This window comes from Lotus japonicus, chromosome 5 (assembly GCF_012489685.1).
Source record: "Lotus japonicus ecotype B-129 chromosome 5, LjGifu_v1.2".
In the NCBI taxonomy this organism is placed as follows: domain Eukaryota; kingdom Viridiplantae; phylum Streptophyta; class Magnoliopsida; order Fabales; family Fabaceae; genus Lotus; species Lotus japonicus.
Genome location: NC_080045.1, coordinates 15,756,637 through 15,776,433, shown reverse-complemented (window position 1 = coordinate 15,776,433; position 19,797 = coordinate 15,756,637). Strand labels below are relative to the sequence as shown.

At 34.1% G+C, this 19,797-nt stretch overlaps 2 protein-coding genes across 2 annotated transcripts; both read right to left on the bottom strand.

The window, feature by feature from the left end:
• Positions 1–2,472: 2,472 nt before the first annotated feature.
• LOC130721090 (glucomannan 4-beta-mannosyltransferase 9-like) lies at positions 2,473–8,284 on the bottom strand. The gene is made up of 9 exons (XM_057571822.1): positions 7,610–8,284; positions 7,116–7,214; positions 6,478–6,730; positions 5,108–5,218; positions 4,801–4,937; positions 4,145–4,258; positions 3,848–4,047; positions 3,102–3,296; positions 2,473–2,998 (listed from the first exon to the last, which is right to left on the bottom strand). Exons 1-9 carry the CDS (start codon positions 7,901–7,903, stop codon positions 2,836–2,838), a joined length of 1,566 nt encoding a protein of 521 aa, XP_057427805.1. The 5' UTR covers positions 7,904–8,284; the 3' UTR covers positions 2,473–2,835.
• A 6,122-nt stretch (positions 8,285–14,406) lies between these two features.
• LOC130720754 (AT-hook motif nuclear-localized protein 1-like) lies at positions 14,407–18,207 on the bottom strand. Its single transcript, XM_057571448.1, has 6 exons — positions 17,559–18,207; positions 16,979–17,046; positions 16,729–16,860; positions 15,979–16,140; positions 14,873–15,217; positions 14,407–14,769 (listed from the first exon to the last, which is right to left on the bottom strand). The coding sequence occupies exons 1-5, from the start codon at positions 17,932–17,934 to the stop codon at positions 14,882–14,884; spliced, it is 1,074 nt and encodes a 357-aa protein (XP_057427431.1). The 5' UTR covers positions 17,935–18,207; the 3' UTR covers positions 14,407–14,769; positions 14,873–14,881.
• Between the last annotated feature and the right edge of the window lie 1,590 nt (positions 18,208–19,797).

Sequence of the window (19,797 nt, the reverse complement as noted above, 5' to 3'; positions counted from 1 at the left end):
AAGGTCCCGACATATCAATTCAGATGGGGATGGTTCGCACGGATTTGAGCTTCCAGGCTTCTCAACATCAATGCTTTAGAACCACGTGGTCTTAAACCAAGCTGTTGTCCAATCAACCAAGCTCGTTGTGCGCGAGTTGTCACACCATCTTCTCCCGGCACTGGCTCTAAATAGTCATCTGGCAAATCAATGGGTTTGTTTTTGCTTCCCTTAGGCCGTCCCCGCTGAGAGCTTTTCTTGGATGAGTTCGTGTTAGGGGAATTATAAGGTGTTGGTGTTGATAGCTCCGATGTCTCAAACAACCCTTTCAGAGGCGTCTGTTGTTGTTTTCCAGCACATGATTGAGGCGTCTGTTGCACTTGTGGAACGCACGGTTGAGGCTGGGTTGTGGTGACAGGAGTGGATTGCCTTACTATTTGATGGGGCGAAATTCTGATATAATTTTCCTGAAGAAAAGCATAATACGTCGAATTGGTAGAAGTAAAGTTGGAAAAGAAGATAAATAGAAGTGATTCTGTAAGGTCAACCGATGAGGTTATACAGTATGTTTTAGAGGCTCTAAATGCTCTAAGGATGCTAAATTGATGCCTACAAACAGTAATGTAATCGGTCACATAGTTAAAAACTCTAAGGTCCATCTTGTTGATGCGTCTAAAGCCTTTGTTAGTACTTGTGAGAAGAAAAGCATAGTAGAACGAGAGTTAAGTCGATATTTGATCTTGTATTTTCCTCATAATCAAAAGTAATGGAAGTGTCATTTGCTTAAGAAGAAATCAGATGAAGAATGGCAGTTCTAGAAGACTTTACATGATAGGTGGTGGACCTGTGTTTGGTTGGTTAGATTACAATATGTGAGGAGTGAGTAAAAGTTTTGGTTTTTTTGTTATGGGGTTGTGCTGGGCTTTTAGGAAATGAATGATTCATTTTCTTTTAATAGTTTATAAAAACTGTTATTGATCTTTGAATTCTATTTTTGCCGTAAGAAAAGAATGATAGTCATTCGTTCGCCTTTTCTGAACATGATGTGGAATGAATATTGATCCATCCATCCACTAGCACATGTGTTCCGGTTATGAGTGATGTTAGACTTACCCCGTTCATTGATATATATGAAATATAAAATTATATTAATCTAGTCTTCAACTGCACCTTTATCCATAGATTGTCATGTCGATACCATATGGTTTTTGCCTACCCTACTAGCTGCTCCTGAAAGAAAAGCCTCACAAATACGACAACACCAGAGTGGAGGAAGCCAAATCCATCGAATTGGTAGAAGTAAAGTTGGGAAAAAGTTAAATAGAAGCGATTATGTAAGGTCAACCGATGAGGTTATACAGTATGTTTTAGAGGCTCTAAATGCTCTAAGGGAAGTCAAATTGATGCCTAAACGTAATCGGTCACATAGTTAAAAACTCTGAGGTTAGTCGTGTTGATGTGCCAAAGCCGTTGTTAGTGCTTGAGAGAAGAAAAGCATGGTAGAACGGGAGTCAAGTCCATATTATATCTTGTATTTTCCTCAGAAACAAAAGCTGTGAAAGTGTCCTCTGTTTGAGAAGAAATCAGATGAAAAATGACATTTTAGAAGACTTTACATGATAGGTTGTGGGTTTGTGTATGGTTGGTTAGATTACTTTCATTTCAAAGATCCAATAATTTTTATTTTTATTTTTTGAAAACAAAATTAAATTATCGTGTTTGTGTCAAATGAACACACATTTTTTTACCATCATCATATCCTAAGTTTTAATATTAAATTAGAAGAGATTGCCTTGCCCATATCTAGATGAGAGCCCCAAGTAAATACCGGAGAGTCTGGGTTCATTTGGAAGACTAGTTTGAATCTCAAGACCAAAATTTGAGCTAAATTCTCATGGAGGCATGGACACATTAGTGCCGGTTTCCTATAAATCTGAAGTTTGTAAGAAACCTGGCCTTCTCATTTACTGCATTTTCAAAGGGATCCACATTGATATTGCAATTTGCAAGGGTCATTGCTTACAACATCCACATAAAGGCACAAGCTGAAGGAAAGAAAATCCGACTAGCTCACCATTCATAAGGGAGTAATCTTGGACCATGTTACTTAACTTGTTTTATTGAACTTTTGAACTTCATTGAATATATGCTTACACACAGAGCTGCACATACCGTCATTCTCTACTCTCTAGTGATGTTGCTTTTTTGAGTTCCCCTAGCTTAATGCACCCTTTTGAAAAGTTGTTGGTGCATGAGCATGATTAAGGAGTTAGGTTTGGGAGTGCAAGGTAAAGAACAAAAGTCAAATCAGGCGAATTCAACCCGTTAATCCTAGAATGGGCTTTAACCCTTTCAGCAACATATCAAGCCAATTCAAACCTTCACTTTCCTTGTTGACATTAGGGAATGCGTGTCATGCACCCTGCTGTAAGTTATTTATAATTTTGACTAATGTCATAGAATGACAGATAAAAAGGAGATCCAACATGAAACTTTGTGTAATCTATCCCATTTCTTGAATTTGCTTATTTCTTCAAACAAATACAATGTAAAATCTTAAAACAATCTTGCAATCAAAGGTGTTTGCTGCAGGGAAGACCAATGCCTGTAGACTGTTGTGTTCCTTTTCTGTATGCTTCACTTCCATGAGATAACAACTTCTGTAATTTGACTAATTTCTTCATGTATCTTAGCTTAATATTCACAAAAAAGTATTGTTTCGAGTCACTGACTCTTGTTTATGCAGAAGCTTGAAGAAAACTAACAAGCTTAAACTTCTAATGTAATTGATGCTCTGAACACTAAATTACTACAAATATAGATACATATCAGGCACAAGCCACAATTGCTGAAGTTCTAGGAGTTGGGAACAAAAGTGCCAATATATCCAAATGCCATGATGAAGAAAGCAAATGCTTGGATATATAGGAATATGAAGAAGTGGTTTTTCCCGAACATAAGATCATAGCAGCCACAGAAGAAGAGGTAGAATCCAATAAGTAATTCTAACATGTGAATCCTACAATTGAACACAAAGATCATAACATAGATAAGTCAGCACTTAGATATAATCTAAAAGATGAGATAAGAAAAAAACCAAGAACAATACTCTTTATATATACCTGTCTCCAATCCTAAATCTAAGCGTCTTGAATGTTTTACCTCCACCTTTACCCTTGAGAGCATCTCCAAGTTTTTCAGTGACAACCCATTCATTCACTCTTGTAGCCTCTAGTAGACCGATAACTGTTCCCTTTGTTCGATGCAGAGACATGGTATTCTCAAAGAGAATCCAGAACACCATTAAATGAAGCGACCTGAAAAATAGGAAAAACATTGAGTAACCTCAAAAAGGTTCTAATTGCAATACAAGTTCATTGCCTTCAAAGTTCCAAACCCTTTTATACCAGTTGGGCATGTTTCATGCAACCATTTAAGATTTCAAATTGTGAATGAAAAGAAGCTTGTAAAACACAACACAGACAGAACTAGGATGTGCACTAGGAATTTCTATTTGGATGTTTGGATCACCTTTTTTTCTCCTTTTTTTCTCCTCATAATCAATTCTAAAACGCAAAAGCTACTCAGAGAAGTTTCTCTCAAGAATTGATTTTGACTTTAAAATCAATTATAGAAGGATTTGATTTCCAAACATGCACACATAAGCTTCTCCCAATAATTGATTCTGAGTTCAAAATCAATTGTATAAGGATTTCCAAACATGCGCTACATTTACATTGTTTAAAGTCAATTATTTGCTATGACAAAGAATCACATCTGGTAATGTTCATTAATGTAACCTGCAAGGATGAGATTTGATTGTAGAGGCAAATAGAACAAAAGAAAACTTGAAATAATCATATAAGACCTTGGAGTTCCAACTGCATTTAGAAGAGTGATGATGGAAGGGATATACACAGAACCCCACTTGGGGACCACGACCTCAGGCACCAAAACTGTTGCAGGTAACACAATGCAGTAGAACAAAAAGGTGTTGATGTGTGCCACCACTTTCCGAACAAAGAAGAAGCTGTAAATCACATGAATCTTCTTCCACAAAGACACTTTCTGCAATAATCAAACATATAAATTCAGAATTCAGATCATCAATATTAACCAATACATAGTATTGTTCAGCTATTTCAAGGAAGCAAAATAACTTTACCTTGTTTGTTATAATCTCCATGACCATTTTCCTGAAAAGATTTGCTGGCCCACAAGACCACCGGTGCTGTTGGTAGCGATAGGCCTTCAATGTGCTTGGTAGTTCATTTTTAACCTGCAATTAAACCAATACCTCATGTCATATACCGATTCATGCCATATCAACAAAACCATATATCAAAATGAAAACCAATGAAACATGGGGTGGTTGTCTAAGTGCATGTTTGGAGATGCGGTGGAAAACCAGGGTGAAGGGAAAAATCACGGTGGATGGACAGCCCCAAAAGCCGAGGGCAGTTGCTTTTATCCACCCTAGATTTTAACTCATTGTATTTTCTTAACGTGTATCCAAACATGCACTAACTAACTGTATATTTAGAAATATTTCAACAATTGATTCTAAAACAAAAATCAATTATGGCAGAAGCTTCGAAATGTTTGGATTAGCTTCTTGTCCGTGATCAATTCTGAACCCTGAAGGCAGAAACTACAAATATAAGCGTCTCCCCAAAATTGAATACGACTTCAGAATCAATTATAGAAGACATAAGTTAATCCAAACATGTTATTAATCTATGAGGTTATAATCTTAGTCTATAAGTTATACAATTTCATAAAACAGACATGAAATTTTGTATTGAATGAAACAATTAGAACCTGTAGATTGGACAGGTATAAGAATTTCCATCCTTTGAGACTGGCTCTTACAGCCAGGTCCATGTCTTCCACTGTGGTCCTTTCCTTCCATCCACCTGCCTCATTCAGTGCCGAAATTCTCCATACTCCAGCAGTTCCTTTATCATTCACAAGATTACACAAAAATTAGCTTTACAATTACAATCACTCACTAGAAAACATGATTTCACTGTTACACTTGACATAATTCTTTTTCAAAAGGAAAATGAGTGATTTTTTTTTCCTGTTTTAGGAAGATAGAATACTAGTCATAAATATATAAGATTACCATTGAACCCAAAGAAGGCGAAAGTTGAAGACCCCACTTCTTGTTCCACTGTGAAATGGTAATCTAGTGACATTTCTTGCATCCTGGTCATCAAACATTCATCGGCATTCACTGAAATAAATTCAAAAAAAACAAAACACAAACATAAAACACACGGTGTTAATAATTCAACAACCTTGCTAATGGAATTTACTATTTCATCATATAATTAGAAATTATAGACTGACTGGGAAATGGGGGTTCTCTATTAAAATATAATTGCACGTGTAGCTGCCAGACGCAGTAGTAGATGATTTTGTTTTTTCGAATATGTGTGAATTAAAACAAAATTTAGTGCAGAAATGGCCATTACTATAAAGGAGTTGTTGTGGTATATCTATAGTACTAATATACATCACAATCACAAGTCACAACAACCACAGTAATTATACCAGGAAGTAACTTTATTCTAGCAATTTGTCATATGAATTTTATGGCAAATTGAGATAAATGAAAACTCAAACTACTATATAAATATAGATTATAAAGACAAGCAAATAATTTGATGAACTTGCTAACTAAATTTATAAACTCACATGTGTTGTATAGGACATTTATTTCCAACGTACAATTATATGAACTTGCTAACTAAATTTGTAAAAGACGTAAGGTAGTATCTAATCTAGTGACTCTTAAACTAATGTTTTTTCCTAGTTGTGGTCCAACATATTGGTGGCATCTCACTTTGGAGCACTATCATGAATCCTTTTGTTCCATCATGTTTAATCACCTATCAGCTTATTTATGAGGATGACTTCTCATCAGAGAACTGTATCCAAATTACAAAAACATATTTGGTATTTGGTTGTCTAAATCAAAGTAAATATTAGGTGATTTCTCTTGTATTTATTGAGAAACAGAGCTGTCCCGTACCCTTTTGACTTAATGTGTGGGCTATATTATATTCTGAGATAAATTTTATAATTTGCAATTTGGTCCTAAATGTTTCAAATAATAGACTGGAAAGTACCAAACTCTCTCTTTTTAAAAGAGTAATGGAGAAATACCGAAGTTAAAAATACTCTAGTCCTAGGTAGTCAATAGTATCATAATATATTTGGTCAGAGTTTTTTTCTTAAAATTAATTCTGACAATTTGAACCTACTTAAATAAACTTCTCCTATTAATTAATTTTGATTTTAGAATAAACTTTACAATTTATAAACATGCATTAACAAGAATAAAGAAATTGGAAATTCATGTGAAAATCATGGAGAAACTAAAATTATGGTGGCCATAACCAACTTCCCTTAGCTTTTATTTTGTGCACCGTGATTTTTTACTTCAATGTGATTTTCAAACGAGTTTTTAAACATGCCGAAAAAAATTACCAAACTTCCAGCGCGCCTGAACAAGAGCTAGTTGAGGATTGTTGGCAAGGAATGGAATGGTGCGCCAGAGGAAATCAGGTTGTGGTTGAAAATCAGCATCAAAGATGGCAACATAATCACATTGGCTCACGTAGCTGCGTTTCATTCCCTCTTTAAGAGCACCTGCTTTGTACCCACTTCTGTTATCCCTCACCTCATACTTTATATTCACCCCTTTGCTTCTCCATCTACTGCATTCAACCTTCACCAACTCCTGCACAATTTTGTTCACCTCCCCAATCAATTAATCACTCACAATATCCCTTCAAATTAATTATTAACCATATCACTAATGATCATTATTTTAAAGCTTGCAATTATGATTACATAGTGATCCTTGAAATTACAGAAAAATTTGTTACAAATGTTGTTGTTGTGATCCTTGAGATGGGATTTGCCGCATATATATAGATTATGAGAAAAAAGTATAATCTAGTAAAAAAAATCATACATGAACCAATTAGATTTCGGAAAAAAAACAGTTTTTTTATTTGATTTAATTGATTAATATAACAAAATTTTCAAATTTAATTGGTTAACAATTATAAAAAATATTTACACTTTCCGTTCATCAAAATTAAACTTTTAGATTCTGGTACCTTGATTGTTGGGTCAGTGGAGTCATCAAGAATTTGTATGATGATCCTATCTGAAGGCCAAGAAAGGCCACATGCTGCTCCAATGGACAGCTGATAAACCTGCATTTAGGACTATAAATGTAAATATTGTTCTTTTTTTTTACTAAATTGTTCTCACTATTTCGACTTTGGTGTGATACGTGGTGAAGGCGAGATATCACCTTAAGGATATGGCTTCTAAAGATCAAACATTGAACCTAAAGTTCGAACAACTACTTTTAACACGTACTACTATCACACCTAGTATGAATATAACGTACTACAACTATGATTCCAAGTTCTAATTCAAAGAGAAATAGAGGGTTGTGCTTACTAAATTACTACTAGTAAGATCATTTTTTTTATGAGAATCAATTCTCAAATTTAGAAACTATTTAAGTCTCTCCCTGGAATTGATTATTAGTTTAGTTGTAGAAGAGTTTCCAAACTATTTAGAATTGAAATTGAAAAATTACCTCTCTTTCGTTGTACATAGGAACTTGAACAAGAACCATTGGGTAAGTAGAGTTTCCAAGCTCAACATCATCCTTCACAGGCTCCCATTTGTAACGCTTCTCTGGTTTTTGACCAAACATCTTCACCAAACAAATCACAATGCTCATGTAAACCCTCTCAACAAACATCATCAGTGACATGGCCAAGCACAGAAACACTGACACCCTCAGCAGTGGCACAATCAGTGGCTCTCTGATTTGGCTCCAAACCAACCCAATTTGGGAAGTAACATCTGCTTCTTGAAACGTATCCATTTGAAACAAAAAAAAATGGAGAATGGAGGTGTTTAAGGACAAACCTCACTTGATTGAGATGAAGTGGAACTAAGCAAAAGAACCAACTTTGGTAAAGAAAAAGGAATGGAGGCTAAGCTGGAATGAATGGTAGCAAATTAAACGCCACAAAAAGCACAGAACATTGTGCTAAGAAAATGAGGCATGTAAAACTGTAAGTGTTGAAAGAAAGAAAGAATGGAATGAAGAGCGAGAGAAAAAGGGAGAATGTGTGTTTTGTTCTGTAAGAGCTAAACACTGTGAGGGTGCTCTGTTCTCAGTTCTCACTCTCCCTCATGCTGTTTGCTTTTTATAATGGTATTTTTTTCCCACTCTCACAGCCTCAAAACCCATAACTATTGCACCTACAAGGACAAGGGTGACCGTGATCGACTGTCCGTGAGATTTGTGTTTTATGACCAAAGGTTTTATTTTTGATTTATTCACACTTCTATTATTTGTCAAGAACTAATTATTTAAACCCCCTTATTTAAAAGGTTAAACTATTATGTGAGTTATATGAATTGTTTATATTATTATTTCTAGCATGTTAATAAGCGCATAATTGATGCACTTTATGTGTGTCTTTGTAAGCTTCTTTATATACATCTTTGTGCTTAATTCTTATGTTTTAGCCATGTTTTGACCATTAGTGCTTATTTGGATTATTCATAGAAATGTGCTTAATTCTACACTTTTTATTTCTGTGATTGTTTTGCTATAACAGGTTGATTCTGGAGTTAGAGTGATCCGAATGGGGCGTGTAATATGTCGTTGGAAAGATAACTTGAAGCCTTACAACTTTCATGTTCATCTCAATTCAAGAATAAGCCTCTAACTCGGTTAGAATTCCCTTACAAAGTTGCTGTCGTTAATCCTGCGAGTCTGGAACAGTCTTCACTTAAATGATCATATTTTGGGCTACATAACTCCGAATTAAGATCCAATTGAAGGCCCGCGAAGCTGACTTAAAGGGCTACAACTATCATGTTTACCTAAATTGAATATTCGGCCTTCTTGTGGGACCCGTGGATGTCTGAGTGTTCAGCAGCTTACTCTTTTATTTGTGCCCGATTTTGTGAAGATTTAGAAAAGATTTAGATAACAAGATAGTTACTTGATGGACAAGTTTATGTGTTAGTATAAATAGGCTAGTTGAGGCTCTTGTTAGGCACCTCATCTTCTCTTTTATTTTACAATCCTTATTTTAGTTATGGCTTGCTAAACTTTTCAGTTAGTCCTAGGGTTATTAATTTTCATGTGTTAGCATACCTGAGGTTTAGTTCTTAATAGTAATTCGTCTTTTTATTCAAAGTTGATTTATGATCTTTTCTCGTGCTTGAATATGCTTTATGTTCATGACGTCTGAATTTGAAGTCATATTCCGTTCTAATTTCCTTATCTAAGCGAGTGAATCAGTTGAAGCGATTGTGAATACTGATCTTAAAGGTACGTAAATCTCTAACACCGATTGGTTGTTAGCTTTGAGGATCCTGTCTCTTTAGATTGTTCTTGTACTTTGAGAGGGCGATGTTTCTTTCTTAACTTGAACTAATCAAATTCTGGGCGATTGTCCGGTGGAGGATCTAGGATTCCAACTCACGATTGTGAGTTGAGTTTCTACTCAAAGACTTGAATAATTAATTGAATTAAATCTCTTATAACCGATGAAGGTATGTTGCACGTGACTGTTATAACCTGAAGGCTAACGTTTCTCTCATCTGATAATTCAATCTTTATTTTCCTACTTGATAACCAATCAACCAAACCCCTTTTTTTTTATTTGCTTTCGTCTCTAAATTCAGTTTATAATTCACTTTAGTCCTGGTAAGAACGATCCTGGTGTTACACCTTGTACTTCATTAATCAGTTTATTTGCAGGATTACTTTGACACGCACCCGCGACAGTGCGTTCGTCACATGTCTCTCATGCAAGAGTCTATTTGAGTATTAAGCGTGGAAAATATACAAGTCCACGTATATATGTTTTAAATTCAGCTTTTTTTATTAAAAGAATTGAGGCTAGGGATGCAACGGTCGGACTCGGGTTTTGCCTTTCTCAAAAAGTCTAAAGTTCAATCATTGTCAGCTCCAAATCTTCTAATAGAAGTTGTTGACTCTCCTAGTAGTCATCAATTGGAAGCGGGCAAGATGGTGATGAATTGCAATTGGTCTAAACCTTCGACCAGCGACTTATTGCGACCCGCCCAAAATGCCCATACATACAAAGACCTTATGCGACGCGTTAGAAATAAAATTATAAAACTATTCATGTTATCCTTTAAGTTTTTTGAGTAATTAGTTCTTTATTAGTATTACTTTTACTTCTTCTACACCTCATTTGCTCTCCTTTTATCTATTTATCTCAATTGAGTGATTTTGCCGGATTTTTCCAATATAATGCAATCCAAAGCACCATAGCCTATTTCTTAGCCAAGATTCGTTAGAAAATTAGATTCAAGTCGTGGATTTTTCAGTTGAATCAAAGTTATATCTTCAATAACCAAGAAAAGATTGTACATCGAACTAAGAAAAACAGAGTACACTTCAAAGCTTTTTCATTTTTGGATTTTACATATAGGTAAAGGGACAAGAGACCATAAGAACAAATAGATGAGGGAAGTATGGAACTCAAGAACCCAACCAATGGAAGATTTTCTTAGGGTGCTCTTTATCACTCATGGACCAGACCCCGAATTATGAAATTTCTGTGTCATGGAAGCTATAACTAATTGGATGGCATGTATATGATTTTGCATTACAACAAAAGAAAAATGTGACTGGTCACTAGCAACTAGCAAGTAACAAAAAAACATTGCAAAATTCCGGTTCATTGATTAATTTTTTTTATATAAATACGTTTGTAGCAAAAAAATTCTACAACTCTCCTCTGCACAATTATAGATCATTGATTTTTATAACCAATGTCTAAGATTACTTTAAATAAAAAATAATTTATTAGCCTAAATAATTCATGGTGATTAATCGGCCAGAGACTACAAATGCTAGAGAAAATCTGAATTCATGAATGTAAGTATGTTTAAAAGTGACTATGTTCTGTTTTGCTTCTTTGACAATTTTCCATTGGCAAGGACTGAATGACACTTCACTGCAACCAAGCTGACAATTGCGTAACATCTCAAAGCTAATACTAACAGCTAGAAGGTCTTTTTACTACACTTCAACTATTCAAAGTTTTTCAATAACATCTTTAGTTTAGTTCATAGTTTTGAACACTACCCTTAATGTAATAGAAGGCTCACCTCAAAGTGATTGTGACAATATGAGGATTCACCGACAGTTCTTCCACAAGTCAGTGCTCAATTCTACTATCAAACATTCAAATTAAACCGTTCGCCGCGAAAGATCAATTGCACTTATGTATTCACACAGCCGGCAGCTATGAGACTAATTCTCTTGAGATTATGAGATTCACATAAATTATTCTCTATACACACCATCCAGATATCAAACCCTTAACTAAATGTTTAAAAAAATCAAATATCTATAGTTGGGCTAGACATTATTAATCTCAACTTGATGCCATAGCACCTTATAGAAGAAACATATTAAAATTCTTACGCGCAGTCATAAGTATTTTTAGTTAAGGTGCGATGGAGATATCAATGGGTCATGGAAAGGTACTGAGATTGTAAACCCTATGACTGCATTCAAAGAAGACTAACATCGGGGACCCTAAAAAAGAGACTAACATGACATATACCACTGACTTGTTTCTTCCTATATAGTCATATGTTTATTTTGATCATGTTGTCTTGACCAAGGTAATGTATGTGTCATTTACCTATCAGTTTTAGTTTTTGAGACAAACAAAATTTAAATGTGATAAGAAATTAGGGCAAGAAAGTCACAAAACCACATATACTATCAACTTATTGGTTAATTTTATATTCTCTTATCGCCCATGATTCATCACAAAACTCAACGATTGGTTTGTACTCTTTTGTAAGGTTTCACTCATTGATTAGTTGTTCCAATTATAAGTGTTATTGGTTATGACATAGTATCAGAACTTCTATAACTAAGTAATTTATGATTTGATCTCTGTCGTCCCCTAAATTTTTCTAATAAAAAAATTAAATTGCAGTACATTTTAAATTGAAGAGGATGGTAAGTTAGAGAAAAAATGTGAACGGGTGAAGGGGAAGAGGAGAGTGACAAATAAAAATAACATGTAAGACTTAAAAAATACACGTAGGATTAGTGGATGACGTGGAAGAGTTCACTGATTGAGATTGATTACACGTATACGGGTTTAGCTTTTGGACCTAGTGTATTTAAAAATAGTTTCAGGGATTTTTTTATAGACACCCAATTTAGAAAACATATTAATCACCCCTCTATTTTATTTTGGGACTCATTTATTGTTAGGAGTGGGATCGATCTAATTGTTTTAGTGGTAACTGGCCCAATAGTAATCAATACGATGGAAACTTGGGTAGCGGAAAGGCTTGTTAAGTTGGGCTTAAAAGTGTGTGAAGACTGATCTGCTGAGAGATTCCTTTCCTTTCATTGTTTACATTGGAAACCTTGTGTTTTATTTTTGGTACAAATTAGAAACCTAGAGTTATATAATTATCTTTACTTCATCACTATTTTTTCTTCCAAGAGTGCACAATTCCACCATCTCACAACAAAATGGGAGTGAAGTGCGATGACTATATCTGGCACCAGCCCCTTCTAGCTGATGGTGTTTGAGATCTTAGTTTTCCTTTTGATGTCTTGTCCTCTTTTTTTTTTCTTACGCACCAAAAATAAGTTCTACCGTATGTATTTTTGTGTGGCCAAATTGGATGTATATTGGGAATTTTTTTTAAGTAGAGTCTCAAAATGTGCATTATATATTTGTATGTTAATATTTGACATCTTGTATAAAAATTCACATAATCAATAAAATTTGTGTCATATCCCTATAAAAAAAACTAAAATTGTGCCATGTAAGGATAAATATAACAAGTATACCATTACATGGATGGTCTTAAATAATATCATAACTTAGTTGTATTTGTATTTCAATTTGGGTTAAAGGGGTTGGTTTTAATGTGATTTTTTTTTTTACAAAGGAAAGGCTAATGTGGTTTATGTTTGTTTGGATACTTTTAGTTAAAAAAACTTAATTAAATGAATCTTGTTTGGATAATATTAGTTAAAAGCACTTTTAATTAATAAAAAAGTGACAATTGTCGTAAACAGACCCAATTGAACATATAAGTGACAATTTGGGTGAGTTGATATGAAATTGGTTTAAAGTTAAAAGGGTTGAGTGAATGTAGTTTAGAGTTTACCAAAAATAATAGTTCAAAGTTACACAAGACCAAATTGTACTTCTGGAGATCTAAACCGAAAAACAAACATACTCATACCCATAATTGTGGACATGGAATGAGACATCAAATCAGTCCAATATACATAGACTTTTTAACAAGCCCAATTATATCATTTCAAGAATCTTTCTATTAGAAAAAGAAAACTAATTAAGTTGATTGTGTCCCAAGTTAGTAAGGCAAAACGACTAAATACTGAACTTCCACTTTCTAACTAATTAGTCTAACTTAAGGCTAAGTTGATAAAATTTAAGGTCATGTTCGCCTAAACAAGGTTGATATCTCAAATACAAGCTACACAACGGTATAGCAAAGGGTAAACACTTATACCACTGCGTGTGTGTATATATATATATATATATATATATATATATATATATATATATATATATATATATATATATATATATACTCCCTTGCTCTCTTTTTGCTTTTCTAGACTTCGAGAACTCCCTTTTCAGTCCATTGTTGACTTGAGTATTAGAGTATCTTTTACCGGTACCTCCCCGTCGCAAATTTCACTCTACCATGCTCTTAGTCTTGCGCACCATCATGCACCACCACATTTGATTGGAGAATCTCCCAGAAGAACACAACCAGGTTTTTTTCCAAAAAATAAAAAATAAACCAATCATTCATCTTATCGTTCATCTTATTTCACAAAATTTCTCTTATCTCTTTTTTCTATGATATCTCTCACTTGTCTTGTATTTCTAGTTTTCTATCTCTCATGGCTGAGCTCAAATTGGGAGCTGTGAGTGGATTGTTTTTCTATATGACTTTAGGGCATATATATTCTTGTTAACGCTCTTTGGAAAATCAAATATTATTATAGTCCACTTTACTTTGTCTGCTTGAAGGATTTCGTTTAATATTTACAATCAAATATACAATATTGAGATGTCAATTTCTAATGAATGCCCGTAACAATTGAATTGTCTCTTCCAAGTGAAATGAAGTTTGAGAATACATTCTAGGACACGAATAGGACTATGCGCAGCTTTATCCCCTCTACACTTTAATGATTGTTACTATTCACAGCATTTTTGTAGAATGATCCATTATGATCCTAAAACTTCAGTCAAAAATATAAAGCAGCAAACACATCAATTTTAGGCCGATCCAATATATGTGGAGCTATGACACAATACTCATCGTAGCAATATTGGTTTGGCAGTAAATTCTTCATGGATCCATAACACTCTTGTGAGAAGTGTCCCAAATGTGTAAAAGTGCAAAATAAATATAACTAATCTTACTGAAACAAAATCCCAACAGAATATAGCTTAAATATCTTTGATCAACCCAACCACCTAACTCCCAAACTAAAAAAGAAATGAGAAACAGAAAACTTGTAAGTTTTCAGCAGAAACTGTGAGATAAAAAAATTGAGGCCATAACAATCCTTCCTAATTCCTGACAACTGTACATTATGGCAAATATATAACCTAGTTGTCATCACAATCTTCTGGTGTTAGTTTCATTCAGTTACCATGTCAGCCTCTGCATCATCAGAAAACAGAATAAAAAGGTTAGAATATGATAAAATTTGAGAAGACTTATTTATAGACTTGAAAGTGAAACATGTCATGAGACAAAACAGTACCAAAAACTTCTATTCATCAGACAAAGATATGTTGATGTCTGGAGATGTCCTCTGATCTGAATATTCTTCTGAACCATTCCAATTAGCAGCAGCATCAGGTGTGCCATCTAGGCTCTGTTTATCACTTGGAACACTCACAGATTCTCTCTGGATTTGAAGTGGTATCTGAGACTGAGTCATAGGTATCATATAGTTTTCACCATCACTATTTGCTTGTGAGATAGGTGTTGCTCCTGTGACTGTTTCTGGACCAGTTGAAGTTGGGGATGCCACTGTATGTTCACGTTGGTACTTCCTTTTATGGGTCTTGAGGTAACCATTTGGCATGAAGCTTCCCACTACAATCTGAAACCATTGCCAAATAATTTTCCAACAGGCAGTAAGAGATGAAATCATGATACACTCTTCAATAGCATTTGGAACACAGACAGTAAGAAATGGAACAGATTGTTCTGTTAAGCTCTCTTTTAGTGGAACAAAAATATATCAATTTTTACATTAAGCCCTGTTCTATTCTATTTTCAAAATGCACCAAATACAAAACAAAATTATTTTCTCTCCCAAATTATATACAAAACAAAATGCATTAAACTCAAATGGTAAACAGTGCAAGTTCACAGATTTTGGTCAAGCAACCTAGAAGATAAGCCTTGATTAATATACTATACAGAGTTTTGAATGTTGTGCTTCGGTAAATATTCCATATATGCAGCTTTTTTTTAATTTGTTGATTTGTTCCTAGAAATATACTATGTTTTGAAATAGCTTATGCAAGTTCTAGTTTCAATTGGCATAACATCATTGCAATAAACTGTCAAGAGAAAAATTTCAGTCAGGGTCAGTTTGGTATGTGGGGTAAAATAAACCTAAAAAATCATGGGTTAGTATTGTTATTAAAATTTCATGAAAACTGATCCATCAAATTGTCACCCCCATATCAAACCAATCCTTAGAAGTAACATATTTGGATTCACGTTTAAATCTTACAGAATCAATTTCACCCCCACTAATAATAGCTTCTCCCAGAGACCCAGAATCAATCCTCCTACCAACGTGAGAGTGTATTATGTATCCAAACATATACTAAATGTTAGAAAATATCATACTTGGATGGGGCCAGCAGCTGTCAACAGACCAGCAACACCACCTCCTATCACTCGACCATCAGGACCAGCTAGAGAGACGCTCAATCCAGCACTTCGACTTTTCATGCCACTACTATCAGATACCGAGAAGGATCCAGACAAAGATAAAATCTCAAACCGACCCTGAAAGTGAATAATGAAAAAATTGTTCAAGAATTTCAAAAATCAATTACCATAATTGCATGAATATCAAAAGAGCTATAACACTAACCAAGAAAATGCAAAACAGCAAGAAATGAAATATGACATTGACCTTAGACATGCATCAATTAATGCATCAAATAAATGGTTCACATCATCATGTCCTAAATCTATGACAATGTCTTCATGCATTTCTCTGTTGCAAGACATGGATAGCTCAACTTGAAGAAGCCTACAACCTTTTAGTTGTTACTCATCATATTCCAATCCTTAAGGCTATAAAAATGTTATATTAGAACTTAGCTTTTCAGTAGTACATCATAGTAATTTTGATAGAAAATTATATTAATCAACCACAAACAGAGATCATCTAACATATATGTACCTCCTACTTTTATAGTATATGGCATATTAATATTCATAATCCATACATAATTACATATCAGAAGAAGCAAATAGGCCAGACCATGAGATTATTCCAGGAGTGAGTCAATTGAATCAACATTAAGAAGAAAAAATGCAATCAATAATTTTTATAGTGAAAGAGCATATAAATCTAAAGGAACATGCCTCATAAGTCAATATGCCACCACAAGAACCAGGTTGGCGTAGGGTGACATTAGAGATAGGACCATTGGCAGAAAGAATACATATTCCTCTTGGACTCTTCTGCGCGAATGACATAATCTTTCCAGCAACATCCTGCAAAGTAATAAAGTAAGATACATTTCTAGCAAATCAATGCTATAGATCTGTTCAAATTGCTTCAGATATTATATGAATCTGTAAAGCTAACAATGTATGCTGGTTTCTGCATTACCTCTCCAGTATAAACAGTCACCACATGCGGTGTGAAATCCCCAGAAGCAGAGCTTGCAAAAACCTCACCTTCAAAGATTACAGATAGAGAAATACTCAATGTACATTATAGCATAATCAATTTAGCCAATTTCCAAAAATCCAAGTTCAGAAAAATAAAAATTTTCTGCCCATAAATAAAAACTCAAACAAATGCAGAACCTTAACACAATTAGCAACAAAAAGTAAAGTTCCTACCTTTTTCACTGAAATGAACCCTAACTTACAGTTTACCCATTATCAGCAGCAAAACAAAAACCCAAAAGGGAAAACAAGTAACTAATTTGCATCAAAACTGAAAATGAAAAATGCAATTAGTATTGTGCTTAAACCTGGATCCCAAAACCCCACAACCCAAAAATGGAAAATTTCTAATTCCCAACAACCCCAGATGCAGTGGACCAACAAAAAATCAAGTACAAAACTTGAGATTCCTTGATTTATTCTTCTGGTAAGGAAATGAAGGGGGGAAACAAAAGAAGCAATTTTTTTTGTTTGGCGGGTAAGTCAAAACCAACCAAAAACTCGCATCACTCACTCACCAAAAGAAGCAAAGAGGTGGTAGTTTCCAAACCCAGTAGCAGGTTTCCCACGACCCCTTTTGGCAGAAAACTCGTTTGCGGTTGCGGAGAGAGTGAATCTCTGTGGCGGCGTTGCACTCTTCTTGTACGCCGGATTCAGGTTCCCATCTGCGTCGTATTTTCTGGGTCTTCCTCTCTTCTTCTTAGCAAACAAATCCAAGCTTCCTTCAGTGCTTCCCGGTGTTGTTGTTGCTGTTGCTGCTGTTGCCACTGTTGTTGTTGTTGTTGTGGCGGTTTGCACCGTCGCTGGCGGCGTCGTGGTGGTGTTGGCCACGTTCATGTTAATCATGAGTGGTTGTGGGTGTGGCGGCGCTGAGAGGTTTACAGGTTGTTCCATGAATGGAAGGTGTTTGAAGAAATGTGTAGTAGAAGAAGAAGAGGTTGTATTAATGTTTTTTGAAAGGTGATGGGGTTGCAAGAGTGTGCAAATGGCGCCAGAAGTAGAAGGAATAGGGAAGGTTTAGGCTCTCTTTTGAAGAAGGTGGAGAGAATGAAAATTTATGAATTCAATTGCATTATGCATATACAAGACACTCACACTGTTTCTTTCTTTTTCTGATTTTTTCTCTCTTTTTCTGTTTCTCTTTCTCTCTTCTCTGTGCAATTTGCATTAATGGAATGGAAGATAATGAGGCTGGGATGGGAAACTGCTATTTTCTTGTCGGGACTCGCCCTCCAACTTTTCATTATTTTAAAATTTTGGGTAAAGTGAAATTTAAACATATTAAGGTAGTATTGGACTTTTTAATACTGGCTGAAAATGATTAAAACTGATCGTTTAAATTTTTTAAGGTGAGAGTTCAATTTTTAGGAGTTATACTCTTCACAAGATCTTAAGCAGTTTGACTTTTTCCGCACCACTCAAGTCGAGCATGATTGACTTAATAGATGATGCAGGGCACTTGTAACTCATGAGGATAATCACATGATGTTGTTTGCCCAAATTATCCTTCGTGAACCCAACTGGATTTTTACTAGCCAAGCTAATAACAATCTTTTCAAATCCCAAAATATAAATAAAAGAGAAAAAAATAATTAAAAAATATAACAGTTAATTTTTTTTTAAAGTTATAACAGTTAATTGTTACAACTAAGAAAAAGTCAATGTGAATATATTTATTAATATCATATTTGACCAAATATAAAATAATTTCTACATATATATGCACTGATTCTGAAATCATGTTATTGTTACAATTAAGTGTATAATCTTCGATATAATTTTACACTTAAGTATATTTAAAAGCTTAAAAATATAATATTAGGATCAATTTAGGCACTCATGAGCTTTTCTCATAATTTGTTTTCATTTTTAAATATGAACATACCACACATGGGGAGTACCTTGAGAATCTCAATACCTACTTGAGAAATGGAAGGAATGCATAAAGATTCTTTCATCTCATTAATATCATGTTTGGAAAGAGAAATTATTCTAATCATATAACAGTACATGTTTGGATACACCGTAAAAAACTACAGTAAAATATAATCAATTTTGTTAATTTTTTGATTGTTCATCGTAATTTTGTTTTAATAATAATATTTCACCATATATCCAAACCTACCTCCGCAAAAACTTCTTATTAAAATTGATTTGGCTTTAAATTTAATTATAAAATAATTTCTGCCCATATGCACTGAAATCATATTAGTATTAGTATTACAAGTACATACTGACGATAAATCTTAAAAATTGTAGGTACGGAAAGTACTATTAGAAAGGATTTTCCACCTTCAACTTCAAATCAGAGTAGAGTACTATGAAAAAGATACCTTCAAATAAAAGTAGTATGAAAAAGATTGATTTTACATCTACAGGTGGCAATGTCTTAAAAGAGACTCTTACATTAAATTAGTGCATTTGAATTTTAAAAAACGTTTCTAGATTTTGAAAAAAAAAAGACTCAAGTAGTTAAAAATATTGAGTAATGAGCCTATCACACTTAATGTACTTTAAGTACGTATTAACTGCTAATTTAAATTTTTTATTGCGCTAATAATAAGCAGATAATAGTAACAATGTTTAATTATATCTGTACCAAAAAAACAATGTATAATTATATATATTGTTTCAAAAAAATGTATACTTATATATATTTCAAATTTAGGATATTTTTGAATTTTGATTAGTTATGTGTTCAACTCGTATGAAAGAATCAAATCACTCAAATATGAAAAGTTTTAATTTAAAAAATGC